Source organism: Pogona vitticeps, chromosome 4 (genome assembly GCF_051106095.1).
Source record: "Pogona vitticeps strain Pit_001003342236 chromosome 4, PviZW2.1, whole genome shotgun sequence".
Lineage (NCBI taxonomy): Eukaryota > Metazoa > Chordata > Lepidosauria > Squamata > Agamidae > Pogona > Pogona vitticeps.
In genome coordinates, this window is record NC_135786.1 from 10,702,410 (window position 1) to 10,717,229 (window position 14,820).

Here is a 14,820-nt window from a genome sequence, read left to right on the forward strand (position 1 = left end):
AGGTCTTTCTACGAATTTCTTACTAGCACAACACTTCCATTTATCAAAAACAATAAACCTCATGTATAGATTATTACACGTAACAATCGTAACATTATTATATTGCTGCAAGTGCTGAGGCTGGTACTACAGTCCGCTGCAGCACTTCCTCATATGTACTAGATGCATTTTTGTGTTTTCATCCACATTGACGTACTCTTTGTGTTGAAAACATTTAACAGTGAAGTGGCTTTGAAAGTGAAGGCTCTCCTACGCATTTTCACCATAAGAAGCTTTCCCAAAGTAAAAAAAGCCAAACAGTGCCTCTACTACAGTTGGGTATATATTTGTCTACAGCAGCCACCTCTTTGTGCGAATGTGTTCTCTAGGGTGAGGAAAAGAACAGCTGAGTGAGAGATAAGGTACCAGACCTGGAATCTCTTCTTTATTGTACACCGCATTCATCTAAGAAAGAGTAGCTAGGCAGGAGCTAGGTAATAAATTGTCAGGGTTATTTTTAAAAGAAATGAAAACAATGCAAACAGGTCTCCTAAGCGGATATTCACCTACTTCCTCTCTCCCTCTTGCAACTCTACATAACATCTCCCTGATCCTCAAAAAGAAGAGGGGGGAAAAGGCTCAAACTTTTCTGTGCAGCATGTGCCATTAGTTGCTCTTTTGTCTGTTTGAAGGGGCTAGCTTATTTTGAGCATGACCTCATGTGGCTGAATAAGTGGACTGAGCTTGTAGCATCTGCTGTGCTTATTCCCTGTAGATAGATTTCCTCTCCGAAGTCTGAAGAGACTAGAGAGAGAGAGAAAGTATGTGTGTGTGTGGTCCGTGCAGTTCTGTGGGAGTTCTGCTGTATGGCTTTTGTTCAGCATGAAAGGTTTCTTAAAGTAAAGGTTTTCTTTGCTTGGTTATTGTTGGCCAGTGCAGTGGTTGCAAGAGTGTCTAAGACCCTAACTGTCCTTATTCTCTGTAGATTTGGAGGGGTTATGGTTAGCAGAATTCTTTTAAGCTCTCTGAGCTGCTACTGTTTTTCAACTCTTAATGCTTAATATCTGGAGACCCAAAACAAGTGTCCATTCCAGTTTTAAAGATACAAATGAACTTCAGAAGGCAGGGCCTTTCTGTTTCTCTGTTGGTGAAACCAGCAACTTTCTAAGAGGCAGGGAGGTTATTTATTCATTTATTTATAAAATTTTTACCGCGCCTTTCTCCTTAAAAAAGACCGAAGGTGGCTTACACCCTTGAAAGACAATATTTAAAGCTAAGTACAGTGAGTTTAAAGTGGCAGCTTACTTCATTAAAAGGCAGTATTGAAGCTACATCAATGCAAAAACTAAAAAGGAACCAACAAGTACCACTCGTGAGAGATGGTAAATACAAACAGCACTAAAGACCTGGTCAGAGCAGCAATGCATAGCAATCCATCTAAAAGTTACTCACGTAGCCAGTCATGTGGCCAGTCACTCATGTGGGCAATCCTGGAAGAAAGTTCACCTGTAGAGAAAGGTCTTTGCCTGCTTTCAGGAGGAGATGATTTATGAATGTAGCTTGAACTGGAACACAATGATTAGTCTCTATTTTGTTTCCCTGTGGTAACTTGATTTGCATAGATTTTGAATGCCAGTACATCGGTATGGACAAATTCCATTCCATGCACCTGCATTTTCTAATCAGCTTAGGCGACTGATTAATCCCCAAAGCATACCATTTTTAAAATCAAGAAATAAGTAGAAATGTTTGTGTATTTTAAAGCAAACTAAATTTTGGATTCATAGGTGCCCATAATTTCTAATGATCAACCTTTATTTGTTCCTGTTGTTTGAATATTTATCTACGATTAAATATCACTGAGTGGTCTGGCTCTTTTCAAAGCAGAACTACGTTCAAGAATGTTAAGAAAAGTGTGGTTCCAGAGGTCTCTTCTGTGTTGATAATCATTGAGGTTGAAGGAATTCTGTGTCTATGTGCTTCCAGAAAAAGTAGAGCTTCCTTTAGAAATGAATCCTTTCCAAATCTATCTTGAAGCAGTTTTTTTGTTTAAGATATTTCACTCACTGATATCATAACACATACTCCTCCAGCACATCCTCAGTTCCAATCAGAACTTGGAAAAGTTATCTGTGGATTCCAGCTTCAGGAATTCTGAAGTCATTATGGCCACAGGCCATGCTGACTGTGGGGTTATGAGATCTTTAATCTACAACAGCAAACTTTTCCACCTCTGATTCTAACTTGCAATTTTGAAAGCAACCTTTACTAGGAGTAAGAAGAGCCCTGATGGACCAGACCTAGCCCATTTTGCTCTTTCCCCCACATTTTTATCCAGATAACTCTGGGAAGCCTGCAAGCAGGGTAAGAAGCAACAGCTGTCTGACAGTTGGTATGGAGAAGCATACTGTCTTTGAACCTGGTGGTCCCCTATAATCCTCAACAGTAGAGACTGACAAACTTATTTTATACAAAATGTGGCTGGTACCCAGAGCAAAATACAGGATTTTAGCCAGGTTCTGCATCACTTCCTTCTCTTGGCATCTTTATTTCCTTTCCCTGTGGAACTTGACTGCATATGGCGGCTTTTTGGTGAGGCTAGCTTAGATGACCTAGGTGAAGGTACAGTATTTCTAAGGTACCCTTCCAAGCTCCTCAGCCGTTCTGTACCAGGATGATGGGGCTGGCTTGATTCCTTGTCTGCTTTTGGCATGCTGCTTTTGGGAAGCAGGAATCTGGGGGTGCTGTGCTTGAGCTGGTGGCTGGTGGCAGGTGATGGTGGAGGTTATTTAAGGTGTGCTCTGCTTCTCTCCCCTTTCTCTCCCACCAGCCCAAGGTAGTGGTGACCCTCAGTGTGACCTCCCCTGACCTGTTCCGCCTCGTCTTCCGCTACATCAGCCGGGGGCCTGCAAATGTGGAAGGGAGGGTCTCAGTCCTTGAGGAAGGAAAGTTTAATGTTTGTGGCAACTGTAAGTGCATTTTTCACTTCTAGACTAACCCCCTTCCAAAATCAATCCATAAAGGCCCCAGACTTCGCTTTTCTGCAAGAGAGCATTTCCTTCTCCCTCTCCAAAAGCCACTGCCACCCATGTAAAATAGATGTTATATCTCCTCCAAAAGTTTGCCCTGGAGAACACTGGCAGTTGCAAAGGGGAAGATGTCTAGATAGGCTGACAGATAGATAGAAAGGCAGGGCAGGTAACAGGCTTAGAGCCTTCTTCCCTGCAGTGATAGGCACCCAATGTGTTTTTTTTTCCCCTTTTGCAGAACAAAGTCAAAGTCACAGTGCCTGTGAGAGAAGAGGAACTTTATCTCTTCCATGTCATCATCAGATATATTAATTCAGGAGATGCAACTGCATATGGCAAAATCACAGCTTCTCAGCCACGGAGGAGAGGTAAGAAGCTCAGTATTCCCATCCCTTCCACCATTGAACTGTTCCCTGAAGACAACTGGTTGTATTTTGTTCTACAGCTTAGGCTGCTCTGTAATGCAATTCAGGTGCAATGCAGACAGTCCTGTGACAATGATAAGGAGAAAGCTTCATTAAAATCAAGGAGATTCTGGATGAATGTGGATAGAATTGTACTGTAAGAAAATGGTCTTTAGCTTTTATGGGCGTATCAGAAAGACTAGTTAATGCTCTGATTTCTTTCTATTCTTCCCTTTCCTGCTAATTACCATATTTTACGCTCTATAAGACGCACCTGACCATAAGATGCACATATTGTCATCCATATTGTGCCTCTTAATTGATACTGCCATCCATATGTCAGACTATGGAATGCCCTCCCGACTGAGATTTGTCTGGCGCCGACGCTGATGACATTTCAGTGCCAGGTCAAAACCTTCCTGTTCCAAAAGGCTTTTAATTGAAATAATATCAGCTGTGGGTCTCATGGCAATTTTTAGAATATATATTTTTAATTGCATTTTAATTATTTTGCCCTTTTATTTTGCCTTTTTATTATATTTTAAATGTTGTAAGCCGCCCAGAGACCTTCGGGTAGTGTGGGCGGCATATAAATAAATAAATAGATAAATAAATAAATAAATAAATAAATAAATAAATAAATAAATAAATAAATAAATAAATAAATAAATAAATAAATAAATAAATAAATAAATAAATATTTGCCCCTTAATGTCACCAGCCAGGAATTCCTCTGTATTATGTTATCTGTTACTTATGGTACCTGGACGAGTCTTCTCCCTTCCTCCACGGCGCTCTCCTCTCTCTCTCTGCTTCCCCCGGTGTCTGGTTGGTCATGTGATCCGGCTGTCCAGTATGCGGCGCTGGTCCTATAGGGCTGCTACGGATGCCCTGTAGTGCCAGCACTACTAATGAATATAGAGCCCAGCCGCATATGTCCACATATTGCACCATTTTTAACAGTATTGGCCCCATAAGACGCAAACACTTCCCCCCCACACTTTTTTTTTGGGGGGGGAAGTGTGTCTTATGGAGTGAAAAATACGGTAAGTCTCTGCAAATCACTTGAATGTTTAATCCTCCGCAAACCATTTCTACTTATTTCAGCAAGCATTTATTGTATGTATATGTAGAATATATATTTTTTACTTCTGTTTGCTAGGAGATGGGGTGGGTGGAAAAGCTTCCAGTTAAGGCTCTACTGGTATACAGTGGTGCCTCGCTTAACAATGTTAATTGGTTCCCCAAAAAACATCGCTATGGGAAAACATTGCTAAGCGAAACACCACTTCCCATAGGAATGCATTGAAAACTGGTTAATCCGTTCCAATGGGAACAGATTACTGTCCTTAAGCAAAATCGCATAGGAAACATTGCTAAGCAAAACAATGTTTCCCCCATTGGAATGCATTGAAGCCTATTCAGTGCATTCCAATGGTTTTGCGATGTCCGTTTTTGCTATTTTTAAAGTGTCTTAAAATGTTCAAAAACTGTTTTAAATGCTTGGGACCGTTAGTGCACCTTGTAAAACATTTGCAAACTTAATTTGGCTTTGTTTTGACTCTTCGTTAATTTTTGGTGAATTTTTTTCTCCCCCATTGGAATGCATTGAACTGTAGGTTTGACAGCTGGTTTTACAAGGTGCACTAACAGTCCCAAGCATTTAAAACAGTTTTTGAACATTTTAAGACATTTTTAAATTAGCGAAAATGGAACATCGCTAAGCGAAACAGGGGACCTAAACTGTCATCGCTAAGCGAGGCAAGGTCCCGAACATTGCTATGCGAAATTTCCCCATAGGGAACATCGCTAAACGGAGTGCAAAGTCGCTCCAAAAACCTCATCGCTAAGCGAATACATTGTTAAACGAGGCAATCGCTAAGCGAGGCACAACTGTATATGGGAAGTTATTTAGAAATGGATTTGGAGTGATGTGGCGGTTGTAATGGGGATGATGCCACTTCCATGGGATGTTTTGGCCAAAAGATGTGAAAGTTATGTTGTTTCTGTGTAGTTTTATCTTGTTACTTTTTGATTTTGAGTTATGTTGTAATTTTACAAGACAAAATTACATTTTTCTTGAAACTATTTCTAGTTATTTCTTGGAAGTGCATTTTCAAGAGGTGGTGTGTCATTATAATGTTCTATGTCTCTAATATCTTTGAATAAGATATTTTAAAAAGCAACATTGCAAATACTATCTGATGCAAGTGGATGCCTGAAATGCAAGGAGCACATTGTTTTAATCCTGTGCTTTTCTTTCCAGAGAAGTTAGGAAGGAATTTCTTTCTTCCTTCCATAGCTGGTAAAAGTGTTGTATAGTTTTAGTCCTACGTAGTTTTAGCCACAAACAATTGTTTATTTGCAAATGGACAATACATGAAAATAGGCCAGAATTGTGTCTTGCATAAAATATGACACATCTGTTTCATCAGCTCACTTAAGGATATGGATTCATACTGACACCAGAACAAAATGCAAATACCCTTTGAGCTTTAATCTTTGGCAGTAGAAACCTTTCCTCCAGGAAGAAATGTCCTTTTCTCTTATGAATTGCACGTTCCTTTGTTGGCAGTGTAATTGCTTTCTCCACTGGTGCAGATTTGCAGCTTTGTTGATTCAGAATGGAAGCTGGTATGGTGTCTGGAAAATTTACACAGCGGTTCCTCTAAACCAGGCTTGTCCAACCTGCGGCCCGAGGGCCGCATGCGGCCCAGGTCAGCTCGTAATGCGGCCCAGTGCAATTTTTTATTTTTAAAGAAATTCCAAAGTTTCAAGTTACACTGCCAGCGCTTGCGGCCGGAATGTGGCCGGGGCATGTCACAACAGTAGAGGTGGAGAGAGGGAAGGAAGGAAGGAGTGGGAGGGGAGGGGAGGGGACAGGGGGGCTGCGTGACTGCATTGTGCCATCCCCATCAATAGGTGGACCCCCTCCTGGCCCCATAAAGCCGCTGGAGTCAAGCTGGCAGCCTCTGCTGTCTGAGATCGCAGCTGCCGGTAAGCGCGCATGGAGCGGGGCTGCGGAGGACGGCTAAGGCTGCCCCCCCATGCGGCCCAAACCAAATGTATGTGCGGCCCAAACTAAATTTTTGTCTTCTAATGTGGCCCACGGAAGGTGAAAGGTTGGACACCCCTGCTCTAAACTGTAGATGCGGGGGGGGGGGGAGTATGCAGCTTTTGTCAGCAGCAGTGCTAAAATCCAGCATTGGAGTGCCAAATTGTGGGACCTATTGTTCATTCTGTAGTTCAGATTGATCATGGTTAATCAGTTACTGAAACTGCTTATTGAGGTGCATAGAGCCAGTGAAGCTGGGATGCTTGCTCCATCAGTGTCCCTCATGGACCACCAAAATGTTGAGGCACAAGAGTACTCAGTGTGGAAGGGATGGTCACTCTCAAATTGGCCTTCTCAGCCACACTAGACGCTGTTCCAAGACCTCCACACAGAGCACGATACCATAGTCTCTCGAGACTGAAGGATGCCTAAACTAATCTGTTTGTTGGTGTATAGAAAAGACTGGTTACAAGGATTTGATTTGGTGATGATTTATTCATATCATAAAAGGAAATACCCATGCTTTGTTTGGCAAAGGTTTGTTGTGTTTGTGAAGCTGGCTGAGTCCACTTGGCTATCACATATTGGGGCTGTGATTTGCTGGTGGAATCCCAAGGATGTGAAAAATGGGAGAAGTCAACAGAGAGCGAGACAGATTCTGAAAGCCAACAGTGAATGCTCCAAAACTGATGATGCGGCATACCACACACATGTTTCTGCTTTGTGTGGCTATAACCATAGAGAATTGCATTGGATCTGGCCCTCCATTTGGCTTTTGTGACTTCCTGTCAGATATACAAGCTTGAAATCCAGCACAACTTCAAAACTTCAGCCTGAAAGCTGATTTTCTTTCTTTTTCTTTTCTTTGTCTTTTAGGCACAGAACAGACTAAGCAAATTGTATTTGCGCCAACAAAAGAGCCAGCTTTTGTGACTGTTCCTCAGAATAGGTTTGGTGAGCCATTTGTGCTGAGCCCTCATATGTGGTCATTCATAATTGAAGCTGAGGATGTTCTTCTGGTAAGGATGGTTGCTGCACTTTCCCTGGCTTTACTCAGAATAAAACTGAGATAAGCTAATCTCTCCCCCCCCCCTTTCTTCATTCCAGGATTACCTCGTTCTGCTGCCCAGCTCATACTATGAGGCTCCTATATTGCAGCTAAAAGTCTCAGATCCTTGTACCTATAGTCCAACTGCTGAACAAGCCAATCAAAAGTAAGGTTTACATTCACATCTTTACCATAGAAGTACTGCCCTTGTACTTAAATGATAAAGCATGCCGACCTAAAATATGAGGGGTGTAGCGTACCAGCTTCTGTTGGTCATCATTGTGGCTTCCACTATTGAATTTCAGAAATAATGAATTGCAGAGCTTTCTAGCTCAATTGTTCCTAACTTTGAGTAACTGAAGTGTTCTCAGACTGCAATTCCCAGAAGCCTTCACCACCAGCTGTGCCGACTGGGGTTTCTGGGAGTTGCAGTCCAAGAACACCTGGGTTATCCAACATTGGGAACCTGTCCTAGCTGCTTCATCTCTGTGATCGAGGACAGCTAGAAGTAGTAATGCCGCCTGTCTGGATCGCTGTAAAATGGGCAGTGACAGTTGATTTGTGCTTCTTGGCAAGATAATTCATACAGAATCAAGAGTGTGTTGGAAACAGGAAATTCATGATTTTGATTGACAGCACCAAATAATGGGTGGGTAGAGCAACATGGGGTTGTCCAAAGGATAAACGGAGAATATCTGGAATTAAACTGACCCCACAACTTCTCTGCAGACTATGAGCTTTTGTGGGGTCAATATAGTACACATAATGGCTCCAATCCATGATTACTTGAATACTGTGATTTTAGTGGGATTCAAGAAGCTTAACCATGTGCAGGATTACAACCTTTTTGTTGTATGTCAAGTGGAGGCACTCACAATTTCCCTAGTAGCTCTGAGATTTTTGTCATTGTTATGTGCTTTCAAGTCACCTCCAAACTATGTTAACCCTAATAGGGTTTTTGAGGTATGTGAGATGTTCAAAGAGTGCTTTACTATTGCCACCCCCTAGTGAGTTTCCATAGCCAAGTACAGATTTGAACCCAGGTTTCTTGAATACTAGCCCATCACTCTTATCTGCTGTACCAAACCATCTCTTATTGGCTTTGGGAAAGGATAAAAGAGGGTCTCGCCAGTGTATCTCTTTGGCTGCCCCCCTGTTCTGGTTTTTAATGTCCACCCCTTTACTTAATCAGAAAATGTGTTGTATTTAGCCACTTCCCCTCCAAATTATCAGAGGGTGGGAAAGGGTATTGGAAGAAGAGAGAGAAGAAGTGGCAGACAGTAAGAAACAGGAGTGGCTTCATCCTCTCTTGATTCTTAGCATGCTCACTGCTGGTGGCAGCCCCTTACACCGCTTCAACGTGACACCCAAGAAATTAGCCCCAATGAGGTGTTGTCCTCAACCCCCTTCCCTGCCAAATCCCCCATCCCATTCTAGTGTGTAAAGGCTTTCAGAGAGAATGCAGTTCTTTATTTCTACCAAGTATACTTGTGGAGGGAGAAAAAAGTTGTTCCTCTCCTTTTTAGCTGCCTCCTGTATGCATACGTGCCTGTGGATCAATTCCCTTCTGGATCAGGAAAAGATGCTTTGTGCAAGCTGGACAACAGCTTACCAAGACCCTGTGCTAAGGAGCAGATTTCCCTTTCATATCCTGAGATGGTGTTGTGTAGTGGCAGTGACGTAAGTAGTTTCAGTTCCTTCCAAGTCTCAGCTGAAGGTTTTAGCTATAGTAGTCTCACAATGTGACAGCACACTCTTTCCCGATGTGGGACAAATTCCTTTTCCTCTCATGATCCCTTCCCATTGGTCTAAGCAGCGATCTGTTCGGGAAGGTGTCTTAATTGGACAGGTCTATCAAAGGCTGTTAGCCATCTTGGCCAGATGTGATGACCAAATTCATCTGTTTTATGGCCCTGAATAGTCAGTGACTAGGCTCCCAACTGTGTTCTCTCCATGCCCTGTTCATATCCTGCTGGTTGGGTTTCTGGAGGTATCTTGTTGGTTATTGTGGGAAAAAGGATACTGGACTAGATGAATCCAATTTGCTGTGATCCAGAAGGGCTCATCTTATCCCCTGAGACTGAGCAGAGGGCAGTGATGCCTTTGTCTTCAGCATCATAGTCTCCCCTGAGTCTTGTTCAGGAAACAAGGAAACAGTTGGCACATAAGCCCAAATGCTGTATTTTTTTGGATTGTAGGTTGAGGCCAGAGGCATAGGGAGATGGGCTCCAGCCCTGTACACTTTCTGTGACATAAGCCCTGTAGAACTCAGTGGGACTTAACTTCTGAATGAGAGCAACGTTCCTGTCGTTGGGGGAGCTGCTGGTAACATCTGCCGTCCCCAGGCACTGGGTGAGAGACAGTGCCTGGGAGTATTTCTGGCCTGCACTCCCCTACCCTTCAGGACCGGGACCCTGCTGCTGCTGCTGCTGCTGCTGGTGCTGCTTTGGGCAACCCCACCCCTTCCTCAACACCAGCCACCTGGCTGGGAGGGGAGGGAAGCTATAAAAGTAAGAAGCCGGTGCCAGGGCCCTCTGAGAGCAACGTTCCTGTCGTTGGGGGAGCTGCTGGTAACATCTGCCGTCCCCAGGCACTGGGTGAGAGACAGTGCCTGGGAGTATTTCTGGCCTGCACTCCCCTACCCTTCAGGACCGGGACCCTGCTGCTGCTGCTGCTGCTGGTGCTGCTTTGGGCAACCCCACCCCTTCCTCAACACCAGCCACCTGGCTGGGAGGGGAGGGAAGCTATAAAAGCAAGAAGCCGGTGCCAGGGCCCTCTGAGAGCAACGTTCCTGTCGTTGGGGGAGTTGCTGGTAACATCTGCCGTCCCCAGGCACTGGGTGAGAGACAGTGCCTGGGAGTATTTCTGGCCTGCACTCCCCTACCCTTCAGGACCGGGACCCTGCTGCTGCTGCTGCTTTGGGCTACCCCACCCCTTCTGCAACACCAGCCATCTGGCTGGGAGGGGAGAAGGGGCATTAGAAGGGTGTGTGGGTTTGTTTTGTTTGTTTTTAACTATCATTGAGTTGCATAGAGACCCACAGTGGACCTGATGGAACAGGAAGGGGGGAGGGCGTTGGAGGGGGCAGCCATTGAGGTGGTGATGGGTAGGGGAAGGAATGGCGGTGGGGGTAGAACATGCCCGCGTAGGAGAAGAGAGGTTAGATATCTTACATCTATCCCCTCTTCTAGTCCTACCTCCAACCAGATGGTATCAGGCAACCATATCAGCAAACCCTCGAGCCACACGGTGCTGTTGATGAACGCCAGGTCAGTACAAAACAAAACTGCCCTCATCCATGATGTAATTCTGGATGAGGGGGCTGACCTGGTGTGCATTACTGAGACCTGGGTGGGAGAGGAAGGTGGTGTCCCCCTCTCCCAGCTGTGTCCGCCTGGGTACTCAGTCCAGCACCAGGGTCGCTCGGAGGGTCGGGGAGGGGGAGTTGCTATAGTCTGTAGGAGTTCTATCTCCTTGACCAGGCTTCCTGTCCCTTTGAGAGGAGGTCTCGAGGGCCTGTATTGTGTGTTGGGCTCGCGAGACAGGTTAGGGATTCTGTTGGTGTACCGCCCACCCTGCTGCGTACCAACAGTCTCCCTACCTGAGCTGACGGAGGCAGTCTCGGACCTGGTGTTGAGGACTCCCAGGCTGCTGGTGCTGGGGGACCTCAACATCCATGCTGAGGCTGCCTTGACTGGGGCAGCTCAGGACTTCATGGCCGCCATGACAACCATGGGGCTGTCTCAATGTGTCATCGGCCCGACACATGAGAAGGGCCACACCTTGGACCTGGTTTTCACAACGGGACTGGAAGGTGGTGGTTTGGATGTGGAGGGGCTGGTCGTGACCCCATTGTCATGGTCAGACCACTTCCTGGTCAAATTCAGTCTATTAGCTTCTTCTTCCCTCTGCAAGGGTGGGGGATCGATTAAGATGATCCGCCCCCAGAGACTAATGGATCCGGATGGTTTCCTGAATGCTCTGGGGGAGTATCCGTCTGATATGGTTGGCGCTCCTGTCGAAGCTCAGGTCACCCTATGGAATAGAGAGATGACCCGGGCGGTTGACACGATTGCGCCTAAGCGCCCTCTCCCTGCTCGCCGAGCCCAGACAGCTCCCTGGTATACTTCTGAACTGCGGGCGATGAAGCAAGAGGGGAGACGGCTAGAGCGCAGGTGGAGGAAGTCCCGCTGGGAATCCGATCGAACACGACTTAGAGCCCATTATCGGGCCTATTTCGTGGCAATACGGCTGGCGAAACGGCAATATTTCTCCAGCCGTATTGCTTCCTCAGAATGTCGTCCAGCAGAGCTGTTTCGGGTGGTCCGGGATCTTCTTCAACCAGGAAACCCGGTGGAGGTCCCGGACTGCTCATCAGCTCGCTGTGATGAGTTTGCTATTCATTTTGAGGAAAAAATCACTCAGATTCGCAGTGGGCTGGACTCCACTGTTACTGCAAAATCGGAAGATGTGTCCAGTGTGCCGTGCTTAGGTCAAACTTTAATGGATGAGTTTCAATTGTTGAGACCCGAGGATGTGGACAGGGTGCTTGGATCTGTCCGTTCTACTACCACGCCGCTCGACCCTTGCCCATCTTGGCTAATTGGAAGATCTGCCAGGGGGGTTCGCACTTGGGTCCAGGAGGCCGTGAACGCCTCTCTGAGAGAGGGAGTGGTCCCTACCGCCTTGAAAGAGGCGGTAATTCGACCACTCCTTAAAAAGCCTAACCTGGACCCAAGGCTGGTGGTCAACTACCGACCAGTGGCGAACCTCCCTTATTTGGGCAAGGTGTTGGAGCGGGTTGTGGCCGGGCAACTCCAGGCGCTGCTGGATGAAACGGATTTTCTGGATCCATTTCAATCGGGTTTCAGGCCGGGTTTTGGTACAGAGACAGCCTTGGTCGCCCTGTATGATGACCTTTGCCGGGAGAGAGACAGGGGGAGTGTGACCCTGTAGATACTCCTGGACCTCTCAGCGGCTTTCGACACCATCGACCATGGTGTCCTTCTGGATAGGCTGGCTGGGTTAGGAGTTGGGGGCACTGTTTTACGGTGGTTCCGCTCCTTCCTAGCTGACCGTATCCAGAGGGTGGTGCTGGGGGACAGTTGCTCTGCCCCATGGCATTTATGTCATGGGGTTCCTCAGGGCTCGATACTGTCCCCCATGCTGTTTAACATCTACATGAAACCGCTGGGAGAGGTCATCAGGAGGTTTGGGCTGAGGAGTCAGCAATATGCTGACGACACTCAGCTCTACCTCTCGTTTTCCACCAATCCAGGTGAGGCGGTTTCTGTGCTGAACTCGTGTCTGGACCTGATAATGGACTGGATGAGGGTTAATAAATTGAAACTCAATCCAGACAAGACGGAAGTGCTGTTAGTGGGTGCTTCGCCGGACAGGTTGGAGGGCCACTTCCCTGTCCTGAATGGGGTTACACTCCCCCTAAGGGACAGGGTCCGCAGCTTGGGGGTGCTCCTGGACCCCAGTCTAACACTGGAAGCCCAGGTGGACTCGGTGGCCAGGGGCGCCTTCATCCAGCTGCGGAAATTATACCAGCTACGGCCCTACCTGGACGAGCGGAGTCTCATGACAGTTACACATGCACTGGTAACATCTCGTATTGATTATTGCAATGCGCTCTACGTGGGGCTGCCTTTGAAGACGGTCCGGCGACTGCAACTGGTCCAGAATCGAGCTGCGCGGCTGGTGAGTGGTGGGGCCGCCAGAGAGCACATCAAGCCGATTCTGTATAATTTACACTGGTTACCAGTTGCTGTCCGGGCCCAATTCAAAGTGCTTGTTTTGACATATAAAGCCCTAAACGGCTTGGGCCCTGGATACTTGAAGGACCGCCTCCTTCCATATGAGCCTACCCGGCAGTTAAGATCTATACAGGGGGCCCTTTTGAAAGAGCCATCCCTCAAGGAGGTAAGAGGGATGGCTTGTAGACAAAGGGCCTTCTCGGCAGCTGCCCCCAGACTATGGAACGCCCTCCCAACTGAAATTCGCCTGGCGCCGACACTGATGATATTTCGGCGCCAGGTCAAAACCTTCCTGTTCCAGAAGGCTTTTAATTGAAATAACATTAACTGTGGGTCTTAATGATGGCAATTTTAATTGTATTTTTTAATTGTATTTTAATTGTATTTTAACTGTATTTTAATCATTTTGTTTTACTGCATTGAATTTTGGTTGTTGTGAGCCGCCCAGAGACCTTTGGGTAGAGTGGGCGGCATATAAATCAAATAAATAAATAAATAAATAAATAAATATAGGATTCTACCGTTCCACTGATTCAGACACATCTTTACCTTCCACATCAGTATCTTTGGAGTGGATTACATGGAAACATTCACATTGCCCTGGATTCAAAGTCAGCAAACATTTTTGAGCTGGAAATTAATGTCCATTCTGCTTCTGGACATTATTTTTGATGCAAAAGTTACATGCATTTCAGTTAAATTTTCATGTCTTCTGTGGCTCTTCCCCCACCAAAAGTCTTTGAAAAAGATGTACAGTACCTGGAGGAAGATACCATGTAAAGAAGTAACTGGTGTATGACCTCCTATAGATTGTGTTTCAAAGAAAATGTCTAGACATCTAGACCTGGGCATAGTCCTTCTGCAGACACACAGATTAAAGGTGCTATGTGCAAGCACATCTACTGTACCTGTGCAGTTGGCTGTCTGTTGAGCTTTCCTATCTCTCCTGATCGAGAAAACAAGTCACTCAATGATGGAGAATGAAGGGAGGAGTTGCTGGTACAATCCCCTTTACATCTGCTGTTTTTTAAAATAAGACAAATTCTGAGACCAGTTTAGTGGTGTTTATATTGTTAACCCTGCATTTTCCTGTGTGTAGATCGAAGTACAGCTGCGGGTTGCTGTATCTCAGCCAGGGAGATACATAGTTCTGGTGGGATATGCCAATGAAGATGCTCCGCAGACAATCCATGTAGCAGTGAACTCACCACAGCTTGCGGTTCAGCAGGGCACTCTTGGTTTATACACTTGCAAGTACAGGTATGTTTCCAGGTATAAGAAATGAGAAAATGGGTACCTAAAAGTGGAATGTATCCCATTCTTTATATATTGCACAGTCTGTGAAAACATCCTTTCTGCCATTTCCTTTTTCTCTTTATATTTTAGGTGTAAGTTTATGAATTTGTAGTAGCCCTTCCTAAACTGAGAATAACTGCTTAAACTTTCTCAGTTACGGTACAACTAAAAATAGGATCTGTCGGGCATTACTGACCTATTTTCTGCTTCAAAACAGGCATATCAAAAGAGTGGGAGAGATTAGGGC

The 14,820-nt window shown here is 45.6% G+C and overlaps 1 protein-coding gene across 4 annotated transcripts in view; it reads left to right on the forward strand.

Annotated features, from left to right (window-relative positions):
- LAMA5 (laminin subunit alpha 5) overlaps positions 1-14,820 on the forward strand; it is a 200,949-nt gene that overhangs the window by 128,484 nt on the left and 57,645 nt on the right. For 3 of the 4 annotated variants that reach the window (XM_072996763.2, XM_072996765.2, XM_072996764.2), the window contains exons 23-27: positions 3,247-3,376; positions 7,344-7,486; positions 7,575-7,681; positions 9,042-9,195; positions 14,377-14,537. In XM_072996763.2, coding sequence (XP_072852864.2) covers positions 3,247-3,376; positions 7,344-7,486; positions 7,575-7,681; positions 9,042-9,195; positions 14,377-14,537 — 695 coding nt within the window. Of the gene's footprint in view, positions 1-2,809; positions 2,949-3,246; positions 3,377-7,343; positions 7,487-7,574; positions 7,682-9,041; positions 9,196-14,376; positions 14,538-14,820 lie in introns of all 4 variants that reach the window. The other variant, XM_072996767.2, reaches the window with a different exon arrangement.